The 26,294-nt window shown below is 58.9% G+C and overlaps 1 protein-coding gene across 5 annotated transcripts in view; it reads left to right on the top strand.

Moving 5' to 3' along the window:
- ZC3H4 (zinc finger CCCH-type containing 4) overlaps nt 1-25,382 on the top strand; it is a 31,223-nt gene extending 5,841 nt beyond the window's left edge. For all 5 annotated transcript variants that reach the window (XM_055145487.1, XM_055145492.1, XM_055145489.1 and 2 more), the window contains 13 exons: nt 9,376-9,595; nt 9,830-9,940; nt 10,694-10,916; nt 11,984-12,138; nt 12,472-12,568; nt 12,663-12,802; nt 12,937-13,041; nt 14,526-14,637; nt 15,001-15,110; nt 19,018-19,364; nt 19,447-19,790; nt 21,535-21,777; nt 22,408-25,382. In XM_055145487.1, the coding sequence (XP_055001462.1) occupies nt 9,376-9,595; nt 9,830-9,940; nt 10,694-10,916; nt 11,984-12,138; nt 12,472-12,568; nt 12,663-12,802; nt 12,937-13,041; nt 14,526-14,637; nt 15,001-15,110; nt 19,018-19,364; nt 19,447-19,790; nt 21,535-21,777; nt 22,408-23,945 (3,745 nt within the window). In that variant the 3' untranslated portion in view covers nt 23,946-25,382. The remainder of the gene's footprint in view (nt 1-9,375; nt 9,596-9,829; nt 9,941-10,693; nt 10,917-11,983; nt 12,139-12,471; nt 12,569-12,662; nt 12,803-12,936; nt 13,042-14,525; nt 14,638-15,000; nt 15,111-19,017; nt 19,365-19,446; nt 19,791-21,534; nt 21,778-22,407) is intronic.
- The last annotated feature ends 912 nt before the right edge of the window (nt 25,383-26,294 follow it).

Below are 26,294 nucleotides of genomic sequence, written 5' to 3'. Positions count from 1 at the left end.
CTGTCAGCACCAGGCGCCCCCTTGCCCCTCAGGCTTGTGAGGACGGGAAGCCATTTTAGGGCCATGGTTCTTGTTTGCTCAGAGCTCTGATGAGAGAAGCTAGCACAGGCATGCAAGTGGCCTCCTGTCCTGTCCCCTGTCCGCCTTTTGCAATTAGGATGACTCAGTGCTTCAGTCCTGCTAGGCCTCTTGAGAATTGGGACAAAGCACAGTCCTTCATTGCCTGCTGACTAGTTCTGCCACCCCTCCCTCCCCGGGAGCAGGTCCTTTAACCCCTGAGAGTAAAGGTCCCAGCTGCCTGCCTGCTGGCCGCGCCTAGCCCTCCGGGAATTTGGCTGAGTCAGTTTGGGTTTTGTTCTTCCAGTAACCTAGCTGTCCCTTGCTTTGGTTGGAGCAGGAAAGTTTTCCGAGCTTGAGGAGCCTCTCTCCCCCTGGGATTTTATTTAGAGAGCTGTGCACGGACTGGCACTGTCCGTTCCAGGGCGTAGATGGCCTTTGTGGGTCTGACTACTGCCCGCCTGTCCACAAAATCAGTCCTTCTTGGTGAACCATAAGCCAGAGCTAGGGCTGGGCCGTGGCTTGGTGGTGGAGCACTTGCATGCATGAGGCTCTGGGAAAATTGTGAGGTCTGGCTAAATGGGCAGGTGACAGGCAGAGCCAGCCTGAGGACCTGGGCTCAGCATCTGGCCAAGCTCCTGGTTCTTGGGCTCAGAAATCATAAACCTCAGACCCATTAGGTCTCCCGGAGCCCCTGGCAGGCTGTAGAGCTGTGACGGGACTCTGGGGGCCGGGGGACCCATTGAGTTAGCTGTGGACCCAACTCAGTGTCCTGATCTTTCCTAAGGTGGGACAGTTTGTCACTTGGAGATAAAGATGACCTGTTAGGGACATGCGCTTCTGTGCGTAAGTGTATTTGCAATACCTCAGGGGCTCAGCACTGAGAAAGGGTCAGTGAAGTCCCTTGTCCAGGTCACAGCTCCAGGCAGCTGGAGGCTGACTAAGCTCCAGTCCCAGTGGCCATAGGCCTAGTGGAACTGGTGTGGTTTCCAGGCTGCAGTGGGCAGCCCTGAGTGGGCTGTGAGGCCACCAAGTAGTTTGTCTTTTAGGAAAAAATGGCAGAGGCCAGGATGGAGGACAACAAGGATTTAGTGTGATGGGTTGGCCCGAGAGAGTGCCCTGAGGGCTCGGCCTGTAGAGGCTCTGTCATCCCTGTGTTCTGTTCGGACCTTTCCTGATGCTGTTGAAGGCATGGATTTCCAGTGATCGGAGGAGCCGGGGACTTCCCGAGGCCCCATGTGGGTTAGAGCCTCCGCATCCTTGCTCTGGCCTGGCCCCTGGCACCTAGTGTCACTTGGCTAAATTTCCATTGCAGGTGGCTTGGATTAGTGCCCTCCTCATTTTCCTAACAGACACCAGGGCTTGGGTTTCCTCGGGATGCCAGACCCTGCCAGTGCTTGGGCTGGAGCAGTCCCCGTTACAGGGCAGACTCTGGGCTGCGAGGTGAGGACAGTCATGGACCCCACATCCTGGCAGGGACTGACTGGTAGCCGCTCAGTCACGCTTGGGCTCTTGCTGGTCATCCAGGAAGCTGTGATAGACACCAGGTGGACATTAGTCAGTGGTCACCCCCCACAGGGACCCAGTCAGGTTTTTTTCGTACCAAGTTGAGGAAAACTGATGTCCGCTGGGGTGAAGTGGATGAGGATACTGTGGTCAGTGGAGACTAGTACTGGGCTGGTGGAATGTTGGGGCGACTGCCGGCTTCTGCTCGGCTCTCCAATAGCCTGTGGCTGGCTGGAAATCAGCAAATAGCTGTGTATAGATCATTGCAGTTGTTGAGAAACCGGTGGGGTTTTTGTTGTTGTTTCTTTTGTTTTTTGGGTCATACCTGGCAGTGCCCAGATGTGGACACTGGGGGTTACTTCTGGCTCTGCTCAGGGATCGTTCCTGCTGGGCTCGAGGGACCCGGTGGGGTGCTGGGGATCAAACCCGGCTGGCTGCGTTGTAAGACAAATGCCCAGCCACTGTCCTATCGCTCTGACCCCTTAATTGGTGTATTATTAATAAGAAAATTTGCTTAGTTTGGTTTTGTTTTAGGGGCCGCACCTGGCGATGCTCAGGGGTTACTCCTGGCTCCATATTCAGAAATCGGGCAAGTGCTCTGTCCACTGTACTATTCTTTACCAGGTTTAGCGAGAAAATTTAAGAGTCCTAGTTTCTGTCGCTGTTTCTGGGTCACACCCCATCCAGTGGTGCTCAGTGCTCGAGGGGTCAAACTGGAGCTGCTCAGAGGCTTATGTGTGGGCTGGGGATTAAAACCAATCAGTAGCATGTCTGATAAGCCATTACCTGCTGTCCCATCTCTTCAGCCTGGCTCAGTCTCTTAGTTTTTAATCTTTTTTATTTTGTTTATTTATTTATTTTTTTTGCTTTTTGGGTCACACCCAGCGATGCTCATGGGTTACTCCTGGCTTTGCACTCAGGAATTACTCCTGGAAGTGCTTGGGGGACCATATGGGATGCCGGGGATCGAACCCGGGTCGGCCGCATGCAAGGCAAACGCCCTACCCGCTGTGCTATCGCTCCGGCCCCTATCTTTTTTATTTTGGGGGGCCACACCCAGTGGTGTTCAGGGCTTACTCTTAGCTCTGGATTCAGGGATCACTCCTGGCGGGGCTCAGAGGACCATATGGGGTTCCGGGGAATCACACCCAGGTTGACCCCTTGCAAGGCAAATGGTCTGCCTTGTGTGCTATCACTCTGCCCTGCCCAGACTCTTAAGAGGAAGTGATTAGGGCTGGGAAGATAGCTGTAAGAGTTGGAACCCTGGATTCCATCCCTGGCTCTCTGGTACCCCCACGCCCCCCCAAAATGGAAAGGATTATTTGTCTTGGTTGAATGTACGTTGCGTGAGCCAAATTGATTCCTTCAGAGGAGATCATGAACACGGAGTCTTACAAGTCTTCACAAGGTGTGTGATTAGATTTTCTTTTCCTGCCTGGAGTAGGAGAAACCGGCTATCCTTGGGTGAGACTCGGGTCTTCGCCACCTGGGCTGAAGCAGTCGATGGCTAGATGCAGGTTCAGGGCTGCGACGGGAGGAACCCCATTTATCAGGAACATCAGCTATTTGCAGAGCCAGTGGGAGGGGGTAGCTAGCTTCTCAGGAAGAGGAGGTGGCGTCTGTGCCTTGTCCAGGACCTGGCTTGTTTGAAGCTGTCTACAAAGATTGTGTGTGGGCATTAGGGGCCTTTTCTGCACTTGGAGTCTCCTTGTTTGCTCTTCACCTTGACTAGGATTCTTTTTTCCATAAACTCTGTCTCTGGTCACATTTTGAATGCCTCTGCCTTCATTTGATGACGGGAGGACTGTACTGGCTTTGCATCTTTGCCCGTGGAAACTGTTGACTCCTAAGCATTTTTCTGGGCCAGGTTAAGCACTCGTTTTAATGATCTCAGTGAATTCTCTGGAGAATTTCACCCAGCTTGAGACTCTGCCGCTGCCTCGGTGCTGGAGCTGAAACCAGGGCAGGGTATTCAGAGAACTTGCCTGCTGTCTTGATCCCTCACTTGGTCATTTCTTTGAACAGTGTTTCATGTCTTCTTAAGACTTAATGTCTTCCTTCCCTTGCTCAGTGAGACGTTTCAGGGCGGCGGTTGTTTTGCCCGTTGGCCTGTTGAGTAAATTATTCTTTAGATAATTTCTTAGGGTGTGTGTCTGTGCCTGTGTTCTCAGTGATGGCGCGCTGGCCAGGGGCCAGATCTCGGGTTTCAGCCCTGCGGTTTCCTGCTTTGGGGGAATTCCTCCAGTCCCCAGCCTGTTTGCCTGTGTGCCAAATGGAGGCGCCGCTGTGCTGCAGGGTGGGGGCATGTTGCAGTGAGCTGTGGAGGCGGGAAGCGCTCAGCAGGCCGCTGCCAGGTGGGAGATGTTAGGAATGAAGATTTCCTGCTGCTCTTGGGCCTCTGAGACGCCTTCGATTCCCTTGCAGAGGGATCGGCCTTGGTGAAGGTGATGTGCACGGCCCACCCCGCTGTAACCAGCTCCTCACCTTCTCGACCCTCAGGTTGAAGCTGTGCAAGGGCGTGGATCTGGGCTCTTGACACCCTTGTGGGGCAGGGGGATGAGTCCCTGAAGTTGTGTTTGCCTGAGACTGGCTCCCCTGGGGCCATGCTCCTGGCAGCAGTACTCACAGGGTCACTTCCTTCAGTGTCAGGGGCTCACAGATCACAGATGTGCCAGAATCACGCCTAGCACCTCAGCCCAGCACTGGCAATCAGATGTGAGGTCACACTGGCAAGCAGGTGCTTGAGCCATGGAGCCACCTCCTGGCCTGGCAAGTTCACTTCTTGGGAGGGGGAGGGGAAGGCCTTGGGCCCCTCCTGGCGGGGCTTTTGGGACCCTGTGTGATACCAGGCAGAGTTCGTGCAAGGACTCTGTGCTCCCTCCCACCAGGAAGGTCACTTCTTAGACCTTGACTCTGTCCTGTCTTTTCAGCTGGTGGCGCACAGGGTGTCTCCTTTCCCTTTTGAACTTTTATTTATTTATTTATTTATTTTGAGGGGGTATGGGAAGGTTTGACTACACCCGGTGATGCTTGGGACTTGGGAGGAACAAAACAAGCAAATACCAGGAATTGAACCTGGGGTTCTCAAGTGCAAAGTTTGCACCCCAGCCCTTCGGACTGTCAGACCTTCTCCCTGTTCCCTCCATCCTTACTGAAGCAAGCCCCAGCCTTAGCTCATTTCATTCAGTAGGAACCCCTCCAGTTTAGGAGTTCTTCTAAAGAGCGTCACCTGGATGGCCTGATTGGGCCTGACAAGATTACCAGTTACATCACGTTTCAGGCTGCTCCGATTTCTCCCATCTCCCCGTGGCCAACTTCTGGCAGGTTTGGATCTGGGTCTAGTCACAGGCAGAGAGGTGCGGGCTGAGGGGCGCTGGGCCCTGGCTTTGCTTCTCCCATGGCTGGTTGGTGCTGGCTCCCTGGCTGGGGCCAGGGTGGGCACGTGGTCATAGTGACGGTGATGTCACAGAGCCTGACTGTGAGCAGCCCTGAGAATGTTGAGGAGCAGGGTGACCCGGGGCGCATCTGCTCTTGCTCTCTGGTCAATGAACCGTGGTAGTATGGACACTGAAAAGCATGTGCAAGGCCCAATGGGTTATTTCAAGAACTTCCTGCCTCTGAAAATCCCTCAATGAGGGCCACCCCACCCCGGGGACTGCTGCAACCACGTCCTAAATTGAGGGACGGTCTTGGGGGGCCCTCTTCAAGTGGAGCCCAAGCCGCGAAAAGCAGGACTCAAGGCTGTGGTGCCCAGTGTCCGGCCAGCCCACGGGGCTGGCACTGGGGAGCCTGGACACCTGCGTTTAGGCGGGTGGTTAAACATTTGAAGAGGCGGAGCCGCCTTGTAATTTTTATAATTTTGTCCCTAGTTAATGGGTCATTCAGAGCCTACCCAGGCCATTTGTTGAGAGTTTGGGCAGTTAATGATCCTAACCCCGACCTTCACATTAACCTAAACGCCTCTTGTCAAGGGCACTCATGGTCTTCAGGTAACAGCCACTGTGCCCAGGAGATTGCATCTTTGTTATTGTTTTCTGCCTTTCTGTCTCTTTCTCCCTCTTCTCTCCACCTCCCCTTCTCCTCCCCCTACCTCTTCATTTCCCTCTCTTTAGGATGTGTCTCCATCTCTCAGCCAGGTAGAGCCCCAAACCCTGGCCTCAGGGACGTGTCTAAAGGATTCTGGACTTGCCATGCCTTGTTTGTGTACAGACTGTCCGCTCTCCTGACACGGTTCCCTGGCTTCCGGTGCTGCCAAGAATCCAGCTGAGGAAGGGGCGATGTTGGTCTCTTGGTCCATTTGACAGCAGGCTTTGTGGGGAGAGGACGGTGACCTCTCAGGTCCAGAGACGTGCATGTAGCAGTGCTCCTTCAGTGCTGAGGGACGTTAGCTGTGGCTTTTTGAGCAAATACTGCCTAGTGAATATTCTAGCAGGCATGCTCTATGTGTGGCCTTGTGGTTTTTGTTTAGTTAAAAGAATTTTTGGTTGGTTTTGTTTTGGGTTCATACCCGGCAGTGCTCAGGCCTTACTCCTGGCTCTGCACTCAGAAATCACTCCTGGCTGGTGCAGGGGACCCGATGGGGTGCTGGGGATTGAACCTGGGTCGGCCGTGTGCAAGGCATGTGCCCTCCTGGCTGTACTAATACTCTGGCCCTGGGTTAGCTTCTTGAAGCTGGTATTTGGTATTTGTGCTTGCTCCTGCATCACGGCTTTGTCCCTGTTAATTCCTTGATTCCTTACCTCCCCACCTGCTGTCCTGAGGTAGGGGCCATGGTTACCCTGTTCTGTGAATGGGAAAACCATGACCAGGTTCCTTCTACCAAGAGCAGAGGTTAGGGAAGAGGCCGAGTTCTACTGAACGCAGCCTCACACTCCAGGTGAAAGATGGGAGGGGGGGGGGGCTTATTCTGAAATGTGAGATTTCTTCCTTTTTCCTTCTGTCTTTTGTTTGTTACACCCAGTGGTACTTTGGAGTCATTGCTGGTGGTGCTCAGGAGACCCCAAGCCTTGCCAGGCACTGCGCCAGGGTCAGCCGCATGCACCCACTGCCCTACCTGCTGTACTATTTCTCTGACCAGAAACAGGAGATTCCTTTCCCTGGGACATTTGGCCCAGTTCGTGTTAGTGGTGGATCCCGTGGTCCGGTGTGTGCCCTGTTGCATTGTTGGAGGAGGCCGGCTTTAGAAGAGGCATCCAGCCCAGCGGGCAGCAAGGAGCCCGGGAGTTCGGCCAGGGGAGATAGAAAGGGTTACTTTTCTTGGTGGGTGGGGTGACAATCTTGTTTGTGCTAGCAGCCTATGGTGCACAGTGACTGCAGCTCAGTGGAACTGCCTTGATGTGGCCTGTCCTGTTCCTCAGGGCTCTTGCCCACTCGCAGCTGCCGGCAGAAATCATACAGCCAGGCTGGAGGAAGGGGACCCAGTATCCGCTCAGCCCTAAATGGGGAGTCTGGAGAAACAAAGTTGCCAGTCTTCTGTCTCCTGTAATAAGTTGTGGGTTTTCCGCCTGGGGCTGTTAGCCTCCTGCCTAGCGGGAGTCCCTCTCTCCCCACCTCTGGAGCTCAGGCAAGGGCAGTGGTTTGGAGTATCCTGGACCCTCTGGAGCCTTTGGACGGCAGGGCCAAGAAGTAGAGGAGCCGATGCCAGGGGGCCCCTGTGAGCCGAGCATTGAAGGCATGTCAGGATGTGGCCAGCTGGCACAGCTGCCCTGGCCAATTCCCAGAGCTCCCCAGGGATGGGGCTGCTGGGAATTTGTAGTCTTTCTCCAGAGGCTTGGTGGCAGGCTGCAGGCAGGAACCTAGTTCATTTCTGGCTTTTCTGGCACTCTCTCGCTCTCCTTAAATGCCCAGTGTCTAAAGGGCCAGTGCTGGTGGGGCTCTGCTCAGGCAGGCATATTTGGTTTCCAGGAGGGAGCCCCAACCTTCTCACACCCCCTCTCCCTTTGCCCCACGGTGCATGTGACCTGGCTTCCCCCTTCCACCCAATCAGGGGTCGCTCTAGCAGGGTGGTTCAGTGTGAGCCCACCTGGGACCTCTTTCTGCATCTCTCCAGGTCCTGGGATGCCGGCCTCCCTGAGACACATGTGCCTTGGAGCCGGCCACACCAGTTTCCCCAGTTGGGTGAGCGCTGTGTGCGCTTGTCTGCAACCCCAGAGGCTGCCTCATGTGTCGGGAATGCCTCTTTCTTCCCTCTTCCTGGAGAGCCAGCCCAGGCTAGCCCAGTGGCTTACCCAGACCCTCATGCCATTCGGGCACCAGCTGCCTCTTTGCATTGTTTCCTCCGAAACATCGGAGTCCTGTGTCCTGCGTTCTATGCCATCCGTGACCTCTTCAGGGCCAGCTGTGAGGACAGGCCCCTGGGTCCCTGACCCAGTTGAATGGGAAATGAGGGTTCACAGAAAGGGCCCAGCCCTGGGGCAGACAAAGGGAGAGAGGGAGTGACAGGCATGCTCTGGGTGGGAGCGAGCCCGGGTGAGCATCCCCCACTCAGGCAGCCCTGAGCCCGGAGTCTTGGGCCCTGGGGTCTCTGCCTTGCTCTTTTGGCCTCTTCCTCTCCTGAGGCCCCTCTCTGCCAGCTCCCCAGTCACTGCTTTCCCAGGGCCGCCAGGGAGGAACTCTCTTGAGCTTGCAAAGTACTCACAATTATGTTTTGCTGCTTTTTCTTTTTTTTTTTTTTTTTTGCTTTTTGGGTCACACCCAGCGATGCTCAGGGGTTACTCCTGGCTCTGCACTCAGGAATTACTCCTGGCAGTGCTTGGGGGACCATATGGGATGCCGGGGATCGAACCCGGGTCGGCCGCGTGCAAGGCAAACGCCCTACCCGCTGTGCTATCGCTCCGGCCCCCTGCTGCTTTTTCTTATTTTTTGGTTTTTGGGCCATACACAGCTGTGCCAGGGCTCAGGGGGCCACCTGTGGTGCTAGGCATTGAACCTGGGTCGGCAACACAAGGCCAGCACCTTCCCCCACCCTATCACTGCGGCTCCTCATTTTCTGCCTGAAACCAGCTCCTACACCTGTGAGAACTGTGTCTCTGGGTTTGGCTCACTGGCTAATCCTTTTGCCAGTGTCTTCCTCCCTGACCCCATGCCCCTCCGCTCCCCTCCAGGTTCCTGGCGCCACCATGCTCCTCCTGTGGGCAGCTATTTTCCTTCTGTGGGTGTTGGGGGGCCTGAGGGATCTCTGTAGTCAGGAAGTATGGGGAGTGGTGGCTGGATGGCATGTGGAGGTGTGGTCACTTAGCGGGTCAGCAAGGGCCAACACAGATGAAGGCCGTGTAGACTCTTTCTCCAGCCACACGGCCCTCCTGTTTCTGGCACAGAGAGCTGGGGCTGACGGGTGGGCCAGACCGTGCGCCATTCAGGGGCCTGGGCATACAGTCTGGGTGCATGGCATTCCGTGGGGGGTGCTCAGGCCCTCACAGGACACATCTGTCCTCTCGGTGCAGAATACCCTTCCCCATGGCTGGGGCCTCATGCACTTTGGGGGAAGGATGCTTATATGAGTGTCATTGAAGCACTGAGCACAGTACCTGGGCAGGCTTCCGCCTGGGTAACTGCCTGTGCTTACTGCGGCATGAGGCACATGGGACGCTTCTCTCTAGCTCAGGGTCCGGGAGCTCCAGGGAAACGCTGGCCAGGGGTAGGTCCTGCACTTGCCTGGGAAAGCAGACACAGACCCCAGGGGTGCTGGGGAGGGGACAGAGGCAGCAGCTCCCCAACTTCCTCCGGCCCCTGGCAGGGTTGTGCGCGGGCTCCACTCCCAGCTTACAGACATCGAGAGGGCCAGGGTCATGTGGGCTTTGGGTTGGTTTGCAGGGAAGATGGTGAGTTGGAAGAAGGCGAGCTGGAGGATGACGGGGCTGAGGAGACCCAGGATACCTCTGGAGGCCCCGAGAGGAGCCGGAAGGAAAAGGGGGAGAAGCACCACAGTGACTCGGAGGAGGAGAAGTCTCACCGGAGACTGAAGCGCAAGCGGAAGAAAGAGCGGGAGAAGGAGAAGCGGCGCTCGAAGAAGAGGAGGAAATCCAAACACAAAGTAGGTCCCCAGGAGTGCGGAAGGCCGCCCCCACCCCCACCAGTGGGCACTTGTCACAGTGTGGGCTTCCTCTGCCCAGGGAGAGGCTTATCTCAGACTTAGGAGCTCACGCTCCACTGCCACCAGTGGCCCTAGGTGGGAAGGTTAGCACAGAGTCCTCCTGGCACATTCAGCATGGCCCGTCCCACTCCGGGGCCACCTGCAGCGTGCTCACAGTCCCCCCATCACCCCCAGCGCCACGCCTCCTCCAGTGATGACTTCTCCGACTTCTCGGACGACTCGGATTTCAGCCCCAGTGAGAAGGGACACCGCAAATACAGAGAGTACAGCCCCCCGTACACATCGGTGAGTGACCTGCGCTCCCAACGAAGGCTGGGTCCTGGTGCAGGAAACTGAGGCTAGCGACTCTCTTGTAGAGTGAGCTGCTCTGAGCAGATGCCTTCCAGTCCTTGGCAGGACTCCAGATATTCCTTCCCCCCTGTGGAATAACTGACCTTCCGGGGCCACCTGGCGAGAGGGAAAGGAAGCAGGTTATCTGAAATGTCTTTGCGTCTGAGGTTAAATTTGTGTCCAGGGAGATTACAGAACAAGGGCATAAATCATACTTGTGTACTTTCCCTGCTGGCAGAACCCCATAAGGAACCAAATCCATGTGTTTTTTCCAGTTTTCATAGAGCTCCTTGTCCAGGGTCTGGAGAGATAGCACAGTGGCCAAGACAGTGGCCTTGCAGGTGGCCAGCCCAGGTTGTACTAAGGCCAATGCCCTACCTGGTGCCGAGCAAAACCATTGACCTGCAAAACTCCAGTAACGGAGAGCCGCTCCTTCCCGTGCTGGGCCCCATCCCAGGAGCTGCCCTCATCTCCTCCTGCTCCCACACATCAGGGCTCGTGCAGGCCATGAGTTCACAATTTCTTTTGGAAAGGAGCGCTTTCTGTGGAAGCTTCCTCTGGGCAAATGGCCTTTGCCGCTATGGCAGGGGGCCCAGTCCCCCGAGTCACCCCACAGAGCCTGCAGGTGCTCGGGCAGCGGGGGGGCGGGTGCCCTCTCGGGGACCGGGCGCCTAGGTTCTGTGCTGGCTCACTTCCTTTCCCACTCAGTCCCACCAGCAGTACCCCCCGTCTCACACCACCCCCCTGCCCAAGAAGGCCTACTCCAAGATGGATAGCAAGAGCTACAGCATGTACGAGGACTACGAGAATGAGCAGTACGGCGAGTACGAGGGCGAGGAAGAGGAGGACCTGGGCAAGGAGGACTACGACGACTTCACCAAAGAGCTTAACCAGTACCGGCGCTCCAAAGAGGGCAGCAGCCGGGGCCGAGGTGACCGCTGGGGCTGCTGGAGGGCAGGGGTGCTTGGCAGATTGATAGAGGTCAGGGAGTGGTTGCCCTAACCCTCAGCCTCTGTTCCCATGCCTGATCGTGACCACGGCCCCTCTGAGCCTCAGGGTGCGGGGGAGGTCAGCATTCCCAATCTTGGTGGGCCTCTTGGGACCTTTCCCTGCCAAAGACTGCCCGGACCCTGACAGCTTCCAGAACCTCCCAATTGAGCAGTTTACTTAGCCAGAGACCCTGCTTGTTCTGAGTTGCCAATTATTTATTTTAACATTCCCTTTTTATTATTTGTTTGTGGGCCATGCCCAGAGATGCTCAGGGCTTACTCCTGGCTCTGCTCTCAGGAATCACTCTTAGCAGGCTCGGGGGCCTGGGATCAAACTTGGTCGGATCCGTGAAAGGCAGGTGCCCTCTCTGCTTCGCTGTGGCTCCGACTCTATGTAGTTGTGGGGGCCATACTGCTGTGGAAGCTACTCCTGGCCCTGTGCTCAGGGGTCTCCGGGTGGTGCAGGGCTGGGGATCTAGCCTGGACCTCCTGCCCCGTCAGCAACTCCTATCCCTGCTTGTTTATACTGTTTTGAGGACAATGGCACCATATGCCATGCCAGGGGTTGGACCACCGTAGCCTGGCACCCTCCTGGCCCTGTCCCCTGAGTGGTTGCTCTGCAGGGGTGTGTAGGCCAGCACCATCAGGAGAAATGTAGTGTAGGCCGTGTGGACTCTGGTGTTTCCCAAGTGAAAGGAGCAGTGGTTAGCACTTTACCCCAGCCTGCAGTCAGTTCACTTAAAAGTCCCTTTCTGCCCATCCGCCCCATCAGTCAGCCTTGCTGCAGGGCCCCAGCAGGGGGCAGCTGCTCTCAGCATGCAATGAGGGGTGCAGGCATGTGTCCTGGCTACTCTTTCACCCCCATCCCAAGGACTCGGGGACAAGTAGGGTGTCCAGTATGGCAGGGAAGACTTCCTGGAGGAGGGCTGAGCCGGCAGGGGGAGGCAGTGTGTGTGCGTCCGTTGCTGGTGCTCCTGGAGGCTGACTCACTTTCCACATCACCACGCAGGCAGCCGAGGCCGGGGCAGGGGCTACCGGGGCCGAGGAAGCCGAGGAGGGTCTCGCGGCCGAGGCATGGGCAGGGGCAGTCGAGGCCGGGGCCGGGGCTCTGTGGGCGGCGACCATGCGGAGGACGATGACGACTTCTACGACGAAGAGATGGAGGTGAGGGTCTGCGGCCGCCCAGCGGGGGTGAGAGGGGCCACAGGGACGGGTGGGGGAGGGGTGGAGGTGAGGGCTGGCTCGGGTCTGGCGCACATGGGGACCTGCTGTCTGGGAGGAGCGGCCTCATCTGGGGTTGATCCTGGGTTGCTGCGCCAGCTCCGCATTCAGGATGGAGAGATGCTCGCTGGGGCCCGGAGGAGCTTACGAGTCCTTCCTGCCCCTGCTCTTGTCGGAATGCCATGTGTGAGGGGGTGCCCTGCCCTGTATGCCTTGGGTCGCCTCTCCCGGGCCCTTGGGTTATGCTTGGCTGCTTCTTCCTTCCTGGAATCCCAGTACGGCGAGGGTGAGGAGCCTATGGGGGACGAGGATTACGACGAATATTCCAAGGAGCTTAACCAATACCGCCGGTCCAAGGATGGCCGAGGCCGAGGTGGGCAGGGAGCATGGGCGGGCCTGTGTGTGTGTGGGGGGGGGGGCACCTCTGCAGACCCGGCCTGTGCTGACCTCTGCCCATCTCTCTACAGGTCTGAGTCGGGGCCGAGGTCGGGGTTCCCGAGGTCGAGGGAAAGGGATGGGCCGGGGCCGAGGTCGAGGTGGAAGCCGCGGCGGGCTGAACAAGGGCGGGGTGAACGATGATGAAGACTTCTACGACGAGGACATGGGCGTGAGTCTGCTTGCCTCCCTCCTTCCCGGCTTCCCTCCCCCTCCTGGGCCCCTCACGCAGCTCCCCTGGGCCTTGCTGCTGCTGACACCCCCTGCCCCTTACCCTCCCATCGACACACTCCGTGACCCTCACAGGATGGTGGAAGCTACCGGAGGAGTGACCACGACAAGCCCCACCAGCAGTCCGACAAGAAGGGCAAAGTCATCTGCAAGTACTTCGTGGAAGGGCGGTGCACGTGGGTAAGTGGCTGAGGGAGCGCCGAGGCCCAAGGGCACAGCCCCCAGCCAGCAGGCAGAAGCTCCTCATCACTCAGTGCTCAGGGGTCATTTTCGGTGGTCTTGGCGATCATGAAGTGCTGGGACTTAGCCCAGGCTTCTTGCATGCTAAACCTGTGCTCAGCATTTTTATTTTACTTTTCTGGGTTTTTAATAAAATTATACCCAGCAATGCTCAGGGGTTACCCCTGACTCTGCACTCCGAAAGTATGCCCTGCGGTGCATGGGGGGACCATATGGGATACCTTGCATCAAACCCGGGTTGGCCACATGCAAGGCAAGCACTCAACTGACTGTCCGATTGCTTTGTCCCCTCAGAGCAATCGGACAGTCAGTTTATTTTCTTTTTCTTAAATTTCTTAAATTTATTTATTAATTTATTTGGTTTTTGGGGCCAACCTGGCGGTGCTCAGGCTTATTCCTGGCTCTGTGCTCAGAAATCACTCCTGGGGATGCCAGGGATGGAACTCACAGAATTCAGTTGGCTGTGTACAAGGCAAACACCACCGCTGCTGGACTAGTGCCCGGGCCCCAGTGCTCAGCTCACTAAGCTCTCTCCTGCCTGGTTTGGGGGGGGATTTTTTTTTTTCTAAGAGGAGCACACTTGGGGGCTGGAGCAATAGCACAGCAGGTAGGGCGTTTGCCTTGCACGCGGTCAACCCGGGTTTGATTCCCAGCATCCATATGGTCCCCTGAGCACTGCCAGAAGTAACTCCTGAGTGCAAAGCCAGGAGGTAACCCCTGTGCACTGCTGGGTGTGACCCAAAAAAAAAAAAAAAAAAAAAAGGAGCACACCTGGTGATGCTCAGGGCTTACTTTTGGCTCTGTGCTTAGGAATCACTCCTGCTGTGGGTTGGGGAACATGTGAGGCCAGGGCTCCAGTCTGGGTCAGGAGCATGCTGTGCCTGCACTCTGCCTCCTGTACCATGTCTCTGGCCTGGACTTTTTTGTTTGTTTTTTTCCTGAAGATTTTCAATCAGTTCATAGGCCTTGAACCTTGTTTATTCAGAGTGTGGGGACCATACCTGGTCCTCTCGTGCAAGGTGCTACATCTCCCAACCTCCACAGGGGCTTTTGAAAACAGAAAACCAGGCAGTGTGGCTCTCTCTGGGAGCTTTGTCCTCACCTCCTTCACCTGCTTTGCTAGAGGGGGACTGGCCCTTGGCGTCTCAGCAGGACACGTGTCCGAGCACAGCAGGGCTGTACCAGGGCTCGAAATGCTTGGGATGAGCTGCTGCCCTGCAGCAAGTTGGGAGGGGAAAGCTGGGTGGGGAGACACAGCTGGGGGCCACTCTGGGGGGGGTCTCAAGCCACTGTGGGTGGATCTCGGAAGCCACCGGGGACTGTCCCCTCACTGCTGCTCCTCCGATGCGGGGTGCAGTGCTGACTTGCCACCCACCCAGCAGGACTCCCTGCTGCTCCCAACCTCATCTCTGCTTCTCTTTCAGGGTGACCACTGTAATTTTAGTCACGATATCGAGCTACCAAAGAAGCGGGAGCTGTGCAAGTTCTACATCACGGGCTTCTGCGCCAGGGCCGAGAACTGCCCCTACATGCATGATATCCTTTGGGACCTGTATGGTCACCATGGTGTCCACGACAGCATCTGTCATCTCACTGCACGGTCTCCCTCATTTCACCTCCCATCTCATCCCCGCTAGCCTTCCCCTCCCTGTCACGTGGATGGGTGACCCGTGGACAGGTTACAGACTCCAGACCACTGCCATGTGCCGTTGCCTGTGGCAAATCACCAGATGTCTCTGCCCCTCACGGCACCTGGGGCCTGGTGGGAGGCGGGTGGAAGGCGACCCCCCCCCCAGCCCAGCTTTGGGCTTCTGCCCCTTCTCTCCCCAATGGAGGAAGTGAGCACTGCCCTCGGGCTGGGGAACCCAGAGCTGACCATTGGCCTTGACTCCTGGGAACGCGACTTTCCGTGCAAGCTGTACCACACAACGGGGAACTGCATCAACGGCGATGACTGCATGTTCTCCCATGAGCCCCTGACTGAGGAGACTCGGGAGCTCCTGGACAAGGTAAGGGTGGCCACATGCGCCTCCCTCTGGCGCAGCCAGTGGACTGCTCCTTCTCCTGGGAGCTGGTCCCAGAAATGGAGGCGGGGAGGGGGATGAGGAGGGGGCGAGAAAAAGAGAGAGGGAGAGATAAGAGAGACTGTGGAGGGGGGACGGGGTCTTGTCAGGAGCTGCTCTCTGCTTTGTGCTAGAATCACTTCTGCCCATGCTGGTGGGGACTGACCATGTAGTGATCTCTTGGCCCAGTCAGCCTTTGTGGCCTTTGCTCGCTTGTGGAGAGGTACAGGTGAGGTTGTGCTTAGCAAGGAGCATTCTCTGGAAGGCAGGGGACCCTGGAACTCCTCTCCCATCAGCTGACGTTGCTCCTGAAGTTCCCTGAGGGGTTGGGCTCCCCAGCCTGAGGGAGGAATGTGGGCCCTTTCCTTCCTGCCCTTTGGGGGCTGCCCTGAGGAGCTGGGAACGGGGCTGTTAGTGTGAGAGGTTGGGACCAGGCCTGCCTGCCCTGCAGCCATCCACTTCAGGGATTTGCCCTCAGTGCCTTGTCCTGGTGACCCACCCATGGCCAGGGAGGGGACATCTTCTCTTGGAGACCACTCCTGGAAAAAGCTTAGGGGACCGTGACCCTGGGAAGAAGCTGCTGTCCTATGGGGCCCCCTAGTGTGGGAAGGAGGAACTGGGCACTGCCAGGCCAAGGACCGCCCCCTGCTGGGGCTGCTGTGTCTGCGCTTGTGCCAACTAGAGCAGCACAGGTGGCCTTGGAAAGATAGACAACAGCAGCTTTTGCTTCACCCACCGAGTACACCCACACCCAAGCAAAAAGCACTGAAACAGCTCCCCCCCCCTTTTGGGCCATACCTAGCCGTGCTCAGTGTTACTCCTGGTTCTGCACTCAGGTGTCATTCCTGGCAGTGCTCGGGGAACCATATGGGGTGCAGGGATAGAACCCAGGTCAACCGTGTGCAAGATTAGCAGCAACCCCCCAACCCCCGCACTGTACTGTCACTCCAGCCCCACAGACACTTTTTTTGTTTGTTTTTTTGGTAACCCCAGCAATACTCTTCTCAGGGGTTACTCCTGGCTCTGCACTCAGGGATCATTCCTGGTAGTGCTCAGGGACTATATGCCATGCTGGGAATCGAACCCGGGTTGCTGTATGCTATTGCTCCAGCCCCGGAAAGCATCAGTTTTATCTCCCATGTAATTTTAAGCCAGTCTCTTAAGTGAAAGTCTCAGTAGGCTGAGAATGAGTGCTAACCTTACAAACGCAGCATAGTATTTGGAGGGTCCAGTGAGCCTTCAGGGAGGCCTTGGTCAGCTAATTGCTGCCTCCTGGTTGGCCATGGCGGTGCTATTAGGGAGCAGACGTCAGCCTTCTCTGGGGTCTTCTCCCCACGTCTCGTTTCGGTGACTTCTTTCCTTCCATCCTGGTGGGGATGCACCTGCCGGGGTGAGCAGTGTCTTCTCAGAGTGAGAGTGAGGAGCAGTCAGCTCTCCCAGACTGGCCTTCGGGCCCTGCACCAGCACCACCAGCCCACTCTGTCGCTAGCTCCTGCCCGCATTTGGACACATGCGTGTTGTGCCCTCTTTTTTTTTTTTTTTTTAATTTTTGGCTATTTTTGGTCATACCCAGCGATGCTCAGGGGTTACTCCTGGCTCTACACTCAGGAATTACTCCTGGTATTACTCAGGGGACCATATGGGATGCCGGGGACCGAACCCGGGTTGGCTATGTGTAAGGCAAATGTCCTACCCGCTGTGCTATCGCTCCAGCCCCTCCTTCTTGTGCCCTCGTGAGCGTGGTTTGCACATGATCTGGCCACTGGCTTTGACGTTATTGGCTTAATTTGGTGGCGCATCCGGGTGTAGTTTGTAGCCATGTTCTTATCTGTCCTTCCATTTTTCTTAACCTCGATCCTCCCTAAAATTCCTGTCGTGTGTTAATAAACACAGGATCTTTGGCTGCCCCGGGACTCAAGATGCCCCCATCACCCTGCCAAACTCCCCCAACACTTCAGTGCCTGCCTCAAGTCCCCCGACTGCCCCATGCCCCCTCCTCCCTGGGCTGTCCCAGAGTCCTGCAGGATGGATCTCAGCCTTTCAGTGGGTGCAGTGGGCCTGTGGGGACTCTGCTGTGGGTCACTGTGTAGCTGCGTTGTGTTCCCGTAGGTCACTTGAACGGTGTATTTCCTGTCAGCTGTAGACATCCCAAATGTTTCTACTTTCAGGCAGAATTTTTAAAGAAAGTTACTTTTGAGGGCAGCCCCTCCCAGCAGTACTCAGGTTGACTTGTCCATCCAGTGGGGGCCTGGTGAGGGCAGGCAGGTACCCTGGGCGCCCAACCCACAGTTTGCTCTCTGGCCCCGGAGTTAATATGTCAGCTCCCAGGCCAATTGTTCCAAGTGTATTTCCTTGGCCTGGTGAGTATCTGGGCCTGCCCGCCCATATGGCTGTCCTGTCCCAGGAAGCCCTGGGGTCCTTCCGTCGTCCGGTCATGTGCTGGCTGAGTTGCCTGGCGAACTGGAGAAGGGCTGTATCCACTGGACTCCTGCACTGGGTTCTAGGCGGGGTTTCGGGAAGAGGCCACAGGCAGAGGTCTGTCGGAGTGGGAGCCCAGGACAGGTGGACCTGGGGGTCTTGGCATCCTGCAAGGAAGAAGCCAGCGCCCCCTGGCTGCAGTGCGGGAGCAGGAATCTTCTGGGTGGCTATTGGGGATCGGGGGCGCCTGTTGGCCTGGTGTTCATGCTCGTCTGCTGTGCTAAGTGGACACAGTGCACTGCTCCCCACACAGCACCCCAGACCTGCCTTGTCAGTGGCTGGCTCAAGCTGGGGGATGGTTTTTGGTTTGTTGCTGGCGAATGAATAACCATGCTTCCGCCTCTTCCTTTCTTTTTAAGAACCTGGCAAGGTTGCAGCTGTGACCAAGGCAACTGAGCAGGGGGCACTGGGAGAATGGGGCAGGTGGGCAGGATGTGGCAACAGCCCTCAGGAGGTTCAGACAGCTGTTCTGTGCCAGGGACTGGGGTTGGAGTTGAGAAGGGCCTAGAAGAGGCCCCATCCCTAGAACCGGGCTGGGGCTGGGACCCTGGAGGAGGCAGGAAGTGCGGCCGGCAAGCCGACCAGCTTCAGGCCCTCTCAGGCTGGATGCCACACATGTGGCAGTGCCCCCTGCCCCTGCATCCCCGTACTGCTGGCCGCGTGTGGAGCCCACCTGGGCTGGGAGACCCATGGCCCTGGGACCAAGGCTTTCCCCTGAAGACCACTCCTTTAAGTGGGGGAGAGGGGGTCACACCCAGCAGTGCTCAGGGTTACTCCTGGCTCTGTGCGTAGGAATCTCTCCTGGCACTGCTTGGGGTTCATATGGAATGCTGGGGATTGAACCTAGATTGGCTGCATGCAAGGCAAATGCCCTACCCCCTGTGCTGTCACTCTGGCCCCTAAGCTACCGATTCATCATATATGTACCCTGGCCAAGGCCACAGTCCTCTTGGACCTACCCTGAATGAAAGAAGGTGCCTGACTCCTGCCAGGAGGGGCCATCTCCACCCCCACACCTCCATCCTCAGTGGAGAAGGAGGAACAGTGGGCCCCTGGCAGGATGTAGGGCTCCCTGGGTCCCCACCTCCCCAGGCCCTGGTCCCAGGGTTTGCCGAGGAGATGCCTAGCTGTGCTCATGTCGAGATTTTACTCCTGTGAAAGGTCCCAGTGCAGTCAGCAGAGGGCAGGGGTTTGGAAGGGAGCATTGGGATCTGGGAGCTGGTTGCAGATCACGTGATGCAGGACTGCGTCTGCCTGTGGGTGACAGGGGAGGTTGCTTGAGGCCCAAGTGCACACAAGGCATGTGTTGCCCTTTCTTTGGTCTCGGGCTGGCCCCTCCCGGCTGTGGTCACTCCCCGGTGCTCCTTCCCCGCAGATGCTGGCCGATGACGCGGAAGCCGGTGCCGAGGATGAGAAGGAGGTGGAGGAGCTGAAGAAGCAGGGCATCAATCCTCTGCCCAAGCCACCCCCCGGAGTGGGCCTCCTGCCCACCCCACCTCGGCCCCCGGGACCCCCAGCCCCCACTTCGCCCAATGGCAGGCCCATGCAGGGTCCCCCTGGGCCGCCCCCGCCTCCCCCACCCCCGCCCCCGGGCCCCCCCCAGATGCCCGTGCACGAGCCGCTGTCCCCGCAGCAGCAGGACATGTACAACAAGAAGATCCCGTCCCTGTTCGAGATCGTGGTGCGGCCCACCGGCCAGCTGGCTGAGAAACTGGGTGTGCGGTGAGTGCGGGGCCCAGGGGCTGTGTGCTGCTTCCCGCGGGGGCTTCACGGACGCCCTCTCACAAGCATTGTTTCCTCCTAGGTTCCCTGGACCCGGTGGTGGCCCCCCAGGGCCAATGGGCCCAGGGCCCAACATGGGACCTCCGGGACCAATGGGCCCAATGCATCCCGACATGCACCCGGACATGCTCCCCGACATGCACCCCGACATGCACCCCGACATGCACCCTGACATGCCCATGGGCCCCGGCATGAACCCCGGCCCACCGATGGGACCCGGAGGGCCCCCCATGATGCCGTATGGGCCAGGAGACTCCCCACATGCGGGAATGATGCCCCCCATCCCGCCCGCCCAGAACTTCTATGAGAACTTCTACCAGCAGCAGGAGGGCATGGAGATGGATCCTGGGCTCCTGGGAGACGCAGGTACGTGGGAGGGGACCCCGCGCCCAGCAGAGCATTGTGGGGAGCGGGCTGCTCAAGCAGGCTGCCTCTGACATGCCCCGTCCGTGCCTCCCATGCACTGCTGGCTCAGGAGCAGCTGGGCTGAGTGGCTAGCGGGCCCTCGCCAGGGCAGCCTCTTTCTAGAAGGTTCCTGCTGGCAAATGTCAGCCTGTCTTGTCCCGTGACCAACAGTTTTCCTCTCTGCCCTTCCTTTCTTGGTGACAGACTCGGGGCAGTTCAGGCAGAGCTGCAGGCTTGGGCCCCTTGACGGAATCCACATACCAGTTCCTGGGTGTGAGGTGCATGCGGCTCTGAGTGAGGGCTGGAAGCTGCTGAGGCAGGGTTGTGCCCACTGCTACTTGGGGACAGGAAAGCCATGTGGCCGGTGGGCGGGAGAACGGGTCCAACCCAGTGCCCACGTGGAGACGGAAGGGCCCAAGTGATAGCCCGGAGGCTTCTGGCCTGCTGTGGTGTCACCTGGGAAGAGGGGAGGTGGGTGAGCATGGGGTGGGCAGGGGGCAGTGCTGGGCTTCACGTGGGGGCTGAGGCCTCTCTTTGTCCATGCTTGGCAACGGGGTGGGTGTCCAGGCCTAGGGTCCCAGTCAGAGGTCAGTGGATATTAGAGGCCCTGTTCAGGGGGTCCTGGGAGCCCTCCAGGCTTGCCCAGAGACTTTCTTCCATGTGTAGGAGACGTTGGGAGATTTTGCCCTTTTGTTCACTCTCAAGTGACTCTCAGAGGGTCCTAGGCTCCCATGGGTGTCAACACTTCAGTGCAGGAGTCCAGGGTGATGTGGTTCCATCCGCCTACAGGGCCATGGCCGTGGTGCCGGGGACCAGAGCGTGCCTGAGGCCTGTGCTGTGCAGATGGCTCTCCTGGGCCCGGGCCTGCTGTTACTAGCTGACGGGAATAGGGTTCTTGGGGCCATGCCGAGCTCTGCTCCCTTCTGCTGTGCGGGATCGAACCAGGTCCGCACTTGCACGCACCGCAGCACCACTGCGTCTCTCTGGCCCTGTTTGGCTTTTTTAGACCCTACAAGTCTACGTTAGTTTCTGCTTCTGTGGCACCAGCCACATCTGAGCGAGCCTGATGTGGATGTTGGCTGTGCACATGGTGCAGCGGCCAAGTACAACATTCTTCCCCCCTCCAGCCCCATCGCCCACAGGGCAGCTGTCCCTCCCCAACAGTCACAGTCCCCCCAGTAGCTACAGTGTCACCCCCTCCCTCCCCTGCTTGGCTGTGTATGAGAGCAGGAGACCCGACAGCCTTCTGCTTTGGAGGTGCTGTGGGGAAAGCCCCGAGCTGCCTCCCAGGTGGGCGCGCATTTCTGCCTTTGCTCCTAGAAGGGAAGCCCGAGGGCCTGTGGGCTGGCAGAGAGCAGTGTCTGTGTCATTGTCACTTGCCCTTCCGCCTGTGCCATAAGCTCGCATTTTCCCAGCTGGGCTTCAGTTCCCACAGCTGCCAGGTGCAGCGTGGGGATAATGGGACCCCCACACTGTGTCTGTCTGTCTCTGCAAAACTGTTTCTGCACATCCCTCGGAGCCTCGGCTGTGCCCGGCTCTGTGCCCTCCTGTGCCGTCACTGGCTCATTCATCTCACGGTGACCATGGTCAGGGCTGCACCCGAGGGGGTGGCATCCCACCGGGCTGCAGTGCACGCAGGTGAGGGCTGGGGTGGAGCTGGCGCTCTGAGCCCCTCCGACACGCGCCCCGCTTCTTCCCGCCACAGAGGACTGCGGGCGCTACGAAGAGCTGCCTGGGGAGCGCCTCTTCCCCGAGCACCCTCTGGAGCCCGACAGCTTCTCTGAGGGAGGGCCCCCAGGCCGGCCGAAGCCGGGCGCCGGTGTCCCCGACTTCCTGCCCTCGGCTCAGAGGGCCCTGTACCTGAGGATCCAGCAGAAGCAGCAGGAGGAGGAGGAGAGAGCAAGGAGGCTGGCTGAGAGCAGCAAGCAGGACCGGGAGAATGAGGAAGGCACGTGTCGGGGGCTGGGCCACCGCCCGCCCAGCAGGGGAGAGGCCGGCCATGATGAGGGCTGGTTTCTCTCGGAAATGAGCCTGTGACCGTGACCCAGCCGGTGGGGGCTGCTGCATGTGGCCAAGGAGCTGGCGGGGTGGCCTGGCCCCCAGGAAAGGGAGGTGGGCTGTTCCCTGGAGGAGACAGTGGCTGCTAGGGCTGACCGTGTCCTTGGGATGGAAGGAAGCGCTCACAGTGCCCCGTTCTCCAGGCACTTTCCGGGAGGCCCCTGACAGATATGGCTGGTACCACCTACAGGAATGGCTCTATGGCCAGCCGCCTTGGAGCATGCACCCTAATTGGGGGGCAAGTAGGGGCCATGGGAGTGGGCCGCCTCCTCCCCACAGGTTGCACTGGGGCCAGTGGAGAGTCTCTTACTGGTCCCTCGGGCAGAGCCGGGCCACTCAGAGACCCCCCCGCAAACGGCGGCGCCCAGACCGGGCCTTGGGGTCTCGCGTGTCTCAGGCTCCTGACGCATGCCCTGCCCTGCGTGCCCGGAGCATGGGGCAAGCTGGCGCTCGGGACACCCCGTGACCGCCTGTGAGGCTCTGGGGAGCCACTTACCTCCATCCCTCTGCTCTGCCACAGGTGACGCAGGAAACTGGTACTCGAGTGACGAGGACGAGGGCGGGAGCAGCGTCACATCCATCCTGAAGACCCTGCGGCAGCAGACATCCGGCCGCCCCCAGGCCGTCATCGGGGAGCTGAGCGGCAGTGGGCTAGGAGACCCCCGTCTCCAGAAGGGCCATCCCTCCGGAAGCCGGCTGGCTGATCCTCGCCTCAGCCGTGATCCCAGACTCTCCCGTCATGCAGACACCCCCAGCGGGCCAGGCCCTGGGGACACGGGTCCCTCGGACCCCCGGCTAGCGCGTTCCTTGCCTGCCTCAAAGCCCGACGGCAGTGGTCTTCACTCCAGCCCTGCAGGCCCCAGCAGCGCCAAGGGCTCGGGTGTGGTGCCCGCAGAGGAGGAGGAGGGGGAGCGTGCCCTGCGGGAGAAGGCAGCCAACATCCCCCTGGACCCGCTGCCTGGGCACCCGCTGCGTGACCCGCGCTCACAGCTGCAGCAGTTCAGCCACATCAAGAAGGACGTGACCCTGAGCAGGCCCAGCTTCGCCCGCACTGTGCTCTGGAACCCCGAGGACCTCATCCCCCTGCCTATCCCCAAGCAGGACACCGTTCCGCCCGTGCCTGCAGCCCTGCAGGCCATGCCAGCCCTGGACCCCAGGCTGCACCGCGGCTCCGCCTCGGGACCCCCCAACCCCCGGCAGCGCCCAGGCACCTCTGCAGACCCCAGTGCGGCCGGCTCCAACCTGCCCGACTTTGAGCTCCTCTCCCGCATCCTCAAGACTGTCACTGCCACTGGCCCCTCCGCTCCTGGCGACAAGCCCAGTGACCCACGAGTACGGAAGGCCCCCAGTGACCCGCGGCTGCAGAAGGCCAGCGATGCCGCGGCCTCCAGGGCCACCAAGCCCGGCCCCCCCGACCCGCTGTCTCCAGGCAGCAGCCCCAGCGGAGAGGGCTCCCCGCCGGCCACCGCACCCTACGACCCCCGCGTGCTGGCGGCTGGGGGGCTGGGCCAGGGTAGCGGGGGTGGCCAGAGCAGTGTGCTGAGTGGCATCAGCTTGTACGACCCCAGGACTCCCAACTCGGGTGGCAAGGCCCCGGAGCCAGCTGCAGATGCAGGGGCCCAGCCCAAGGGCCCCGAGGGCAACGGCAAGGGCCCAGGCAGCGGGGGCGTGGCCAGCAGCGGGGGCGGGCCCGGTGGCAAGGCCAAGGAGCCCCCCTTCGTGCGGAAGTCTGCGCTGGAGCAGCCTGAGCCGGGCAAGGCCGGGCCGGAGGGAGTCCCGACCCCGGCCACAGACAGATACAACAGCTACAACAGGCCCCGGCCCAAAGCCCCTGCTGGCGGCACCGGCACCCCTCCCACGGAGGGCGCCCCGCCGCAGCCCGGGGTGCACAACCTGCCCGTCCCCACCCTCTTCGGGACAGTGAAACAAGCGCCCAAGACAGGCTCCGGCAGCCCTTTTGCAGGCAACAGCCCGGCGCGTGAGGGCGAGCAGGACGCGGGGTCCCTGAAGGATGTTTTCAAAGGCTTCGACCCCACCGCCTCCCCCTTCTGCCAGTAGTGTTGGGCCCCAGGCGCCGCCCGCACCCCCTCTCAGGGTCGCGGCCAGAGCGGGGCAGGGGGTTGCGGCGTGTGCTTCTCTCTCTAACTCTTCTCTTCTTCCAGTAGTTCTTTCTGTGAGACATAAACTGTATAGAATCACCTTGGTTCCGTCAGTGCCGCGGCCCGGGCCTCAACAGAGCCCCTGGGTACTTGGAGCTGTGAGCAGAGCACGGGGCCCTCCTGCACCAAGTGTCCCCCAGGCCTCCCTCACCCTGTACCCCGGCCTGCTCTGGAGCTCTCCACGGGGTGCAGGGCCTGGAGCCACTGGGGGGTGTGTTCTTGTCAGTATTAGCTGTCCGTGGGGTGGCCGCCCCAGGCCCCCCAGGACTGCTCAAGGATCCGAGTGTGAGGTGGTCACTCCCCAAGTGGCGTGTGCGCCCATCTGCCTCACCCGTGGGCGCTGGGGTTCAAGGAGCATCGCAGAGCAGAATCTGTGGACACCTCAGAAAGGGGAACTGGAGTTGGACGCGCCGGGTCAGCTGGGCCCTCCAAGAGAGCCCGGGACCCTGCAGTGAGGGCAGGGCACAAATGCCGCCACCCTGCTCATGTCCGGCTGAGCCGGGAAGGAAGCAGGCCCCTGGCCCAGGCCCTCAGCCCCTGCTTCCAAACTAGAACCCTGGAGAGGTTCTGGGGTGCTGCTTTGCACTTGCCAGGCTGTCTCCCCCGTCCCCTTCTTTCCCTCTCCCCCTTCCCCGTGCCACGCCCCGCTTCCTCCTGCTAATAATGAAATCTGGTGACTCAGCCAAGGCCCCCCCCTTTTTTTGGTAGTATGGGAGGTGAACAAGGCTGCTAGACCAGTCCCCCCCCTCTGGAAAACAAAGTTTCCAGGCATGGGGGCGCAGCACCCGTGGTGGGGGGCTTGGTTCGTGGCAGTATCCGTTGTGGTAATAAGCAATCATTGGCGAGATTCCGCCAGCGTCCCGGGCACCGCCGGGCGGGGCCCCTGGGCAAGGACTCCGCACCGCCGTGGGCTTTTCTCTGCCCTCCTTGGGGAATTTCCTTTTGTAATAGAAAAAAAAATGCTTTTATAAAATCGAAATTTGTGGATGAAATAGAAGCTGGAAACTTTCCTCTTGGAATATTCAGCCTAAGGACCTCATGGAACGATGAATTCACCCCGAAGTTTCACTTGCCATCAGGCCGAGCTTTTAAAGGAAAAAAAAAATGTTCTCTAACCAGGATTGTAACAAAAGTGTAAATACTATTCAGAGTCAAGAGTCGATGGTGCAAATATGTATATAACGTACTGTATTTTTACAATGATTGTCGCATGCCTCTATTCCCATCCCCCATTTTGTACTCCACACCCGTCTTCCAGAAACTTCGCCTGCCCTTTCCCCCATGTTCTCTTAATCCAATAATCGTATTACTGCCATTAAAGGATGCAGTTATTTTAGCAGGCCTGTGTTCTCCGTTCGCGCTGGGCCCCAGCTGCTCTAGCCGGGGGATCACAAGGAAAGTGGGGCGTGGTGGGTTTGTCGTTTCCCCACCCACCACCACTCCCATCCCCTGGGGCCTGACACGAGGGAGGTGAGAGCAGACTCCTGGCAACTGAGGCTGGTCTCACTGCACCTGGGTCAAGAGGGCGTGGCATGGCCCTAAGCTGCAGGTCCATAGCGAGAAGCCACAGAGGCCTAGGTCTGTCCTCACCTCCTCCATAGCTCCTGCAGCGGGGAAGCCAGGGCCAACGGGCCAGGGGTTGAGCCTCAGGGCTGCATCACCGATGTCCTATTCATAGCTGCAGGTCTCTTGGGACACTGAGCCCCATTCTGATGTCTGATACCCCCTGCCAGCTTTGCAGCTGGAACTGGAGGAAAGGGAGGGCTGGCTGGGACGGGGTCCCAGGCTCAACTGCAGCTTCAGTCACCACACACTCCTGAGCTCCGAGTGACACCCCCTTCCTTCCACCACCACTGCCACCAGCACTGCAAAGTATGGGCCCCCAGACACAAAGAAGGGGGGCCGGGTGAGGAGTACCGAGTTGCGGGTGTGACTGGCAGTGCGTGCCTAGCAAGTTGAAACCCAGAATTTCATTACTGCTAGCACCTGGTTTTCTGAGTCCTGCTGGGTATGGTCTCAAAACCACACAAAAAACGGGGGTGCACCCACCCATCAGCCTTTCAGTTTAAAGAAGTGGGGGCCGGCGAGGTTGCCTGATGGGGAAGGTGCTTGCCTGGCTGGCACTCCGCCAATCCCAGTTCCATTGCTGGCACCACATAGGGTCCCCCCCAGGCCCTCTGATCTCCCAAGTGCAGAGCCAGGAGTAAGCCCTGGTCACTGCCAGATGTGGCCCCAAGACAAAGTGTGA

The sequence above is a fragment of the Sorex araneus genome, chromosome 8, assembly GCF_027595985.1.
Source record: "Sorex araneus isolate mSorAra2 chromosome 8, mSorAra2.pri, whole genome shotgun sequence".
In the NCBI taxonomy this organism is placed as follows: domain Eukaryota; kingdom Metazoa; phylum Chordata; class Mammalia; order Eulipotyphla; family Soricidae; genus Sorex; species Sorex araneus.
The sequence above is the reverse complement of the archived record's forward strand: the minus strand, read 5'-3'. Positions and strand labels throughout refer to the sequence as shown.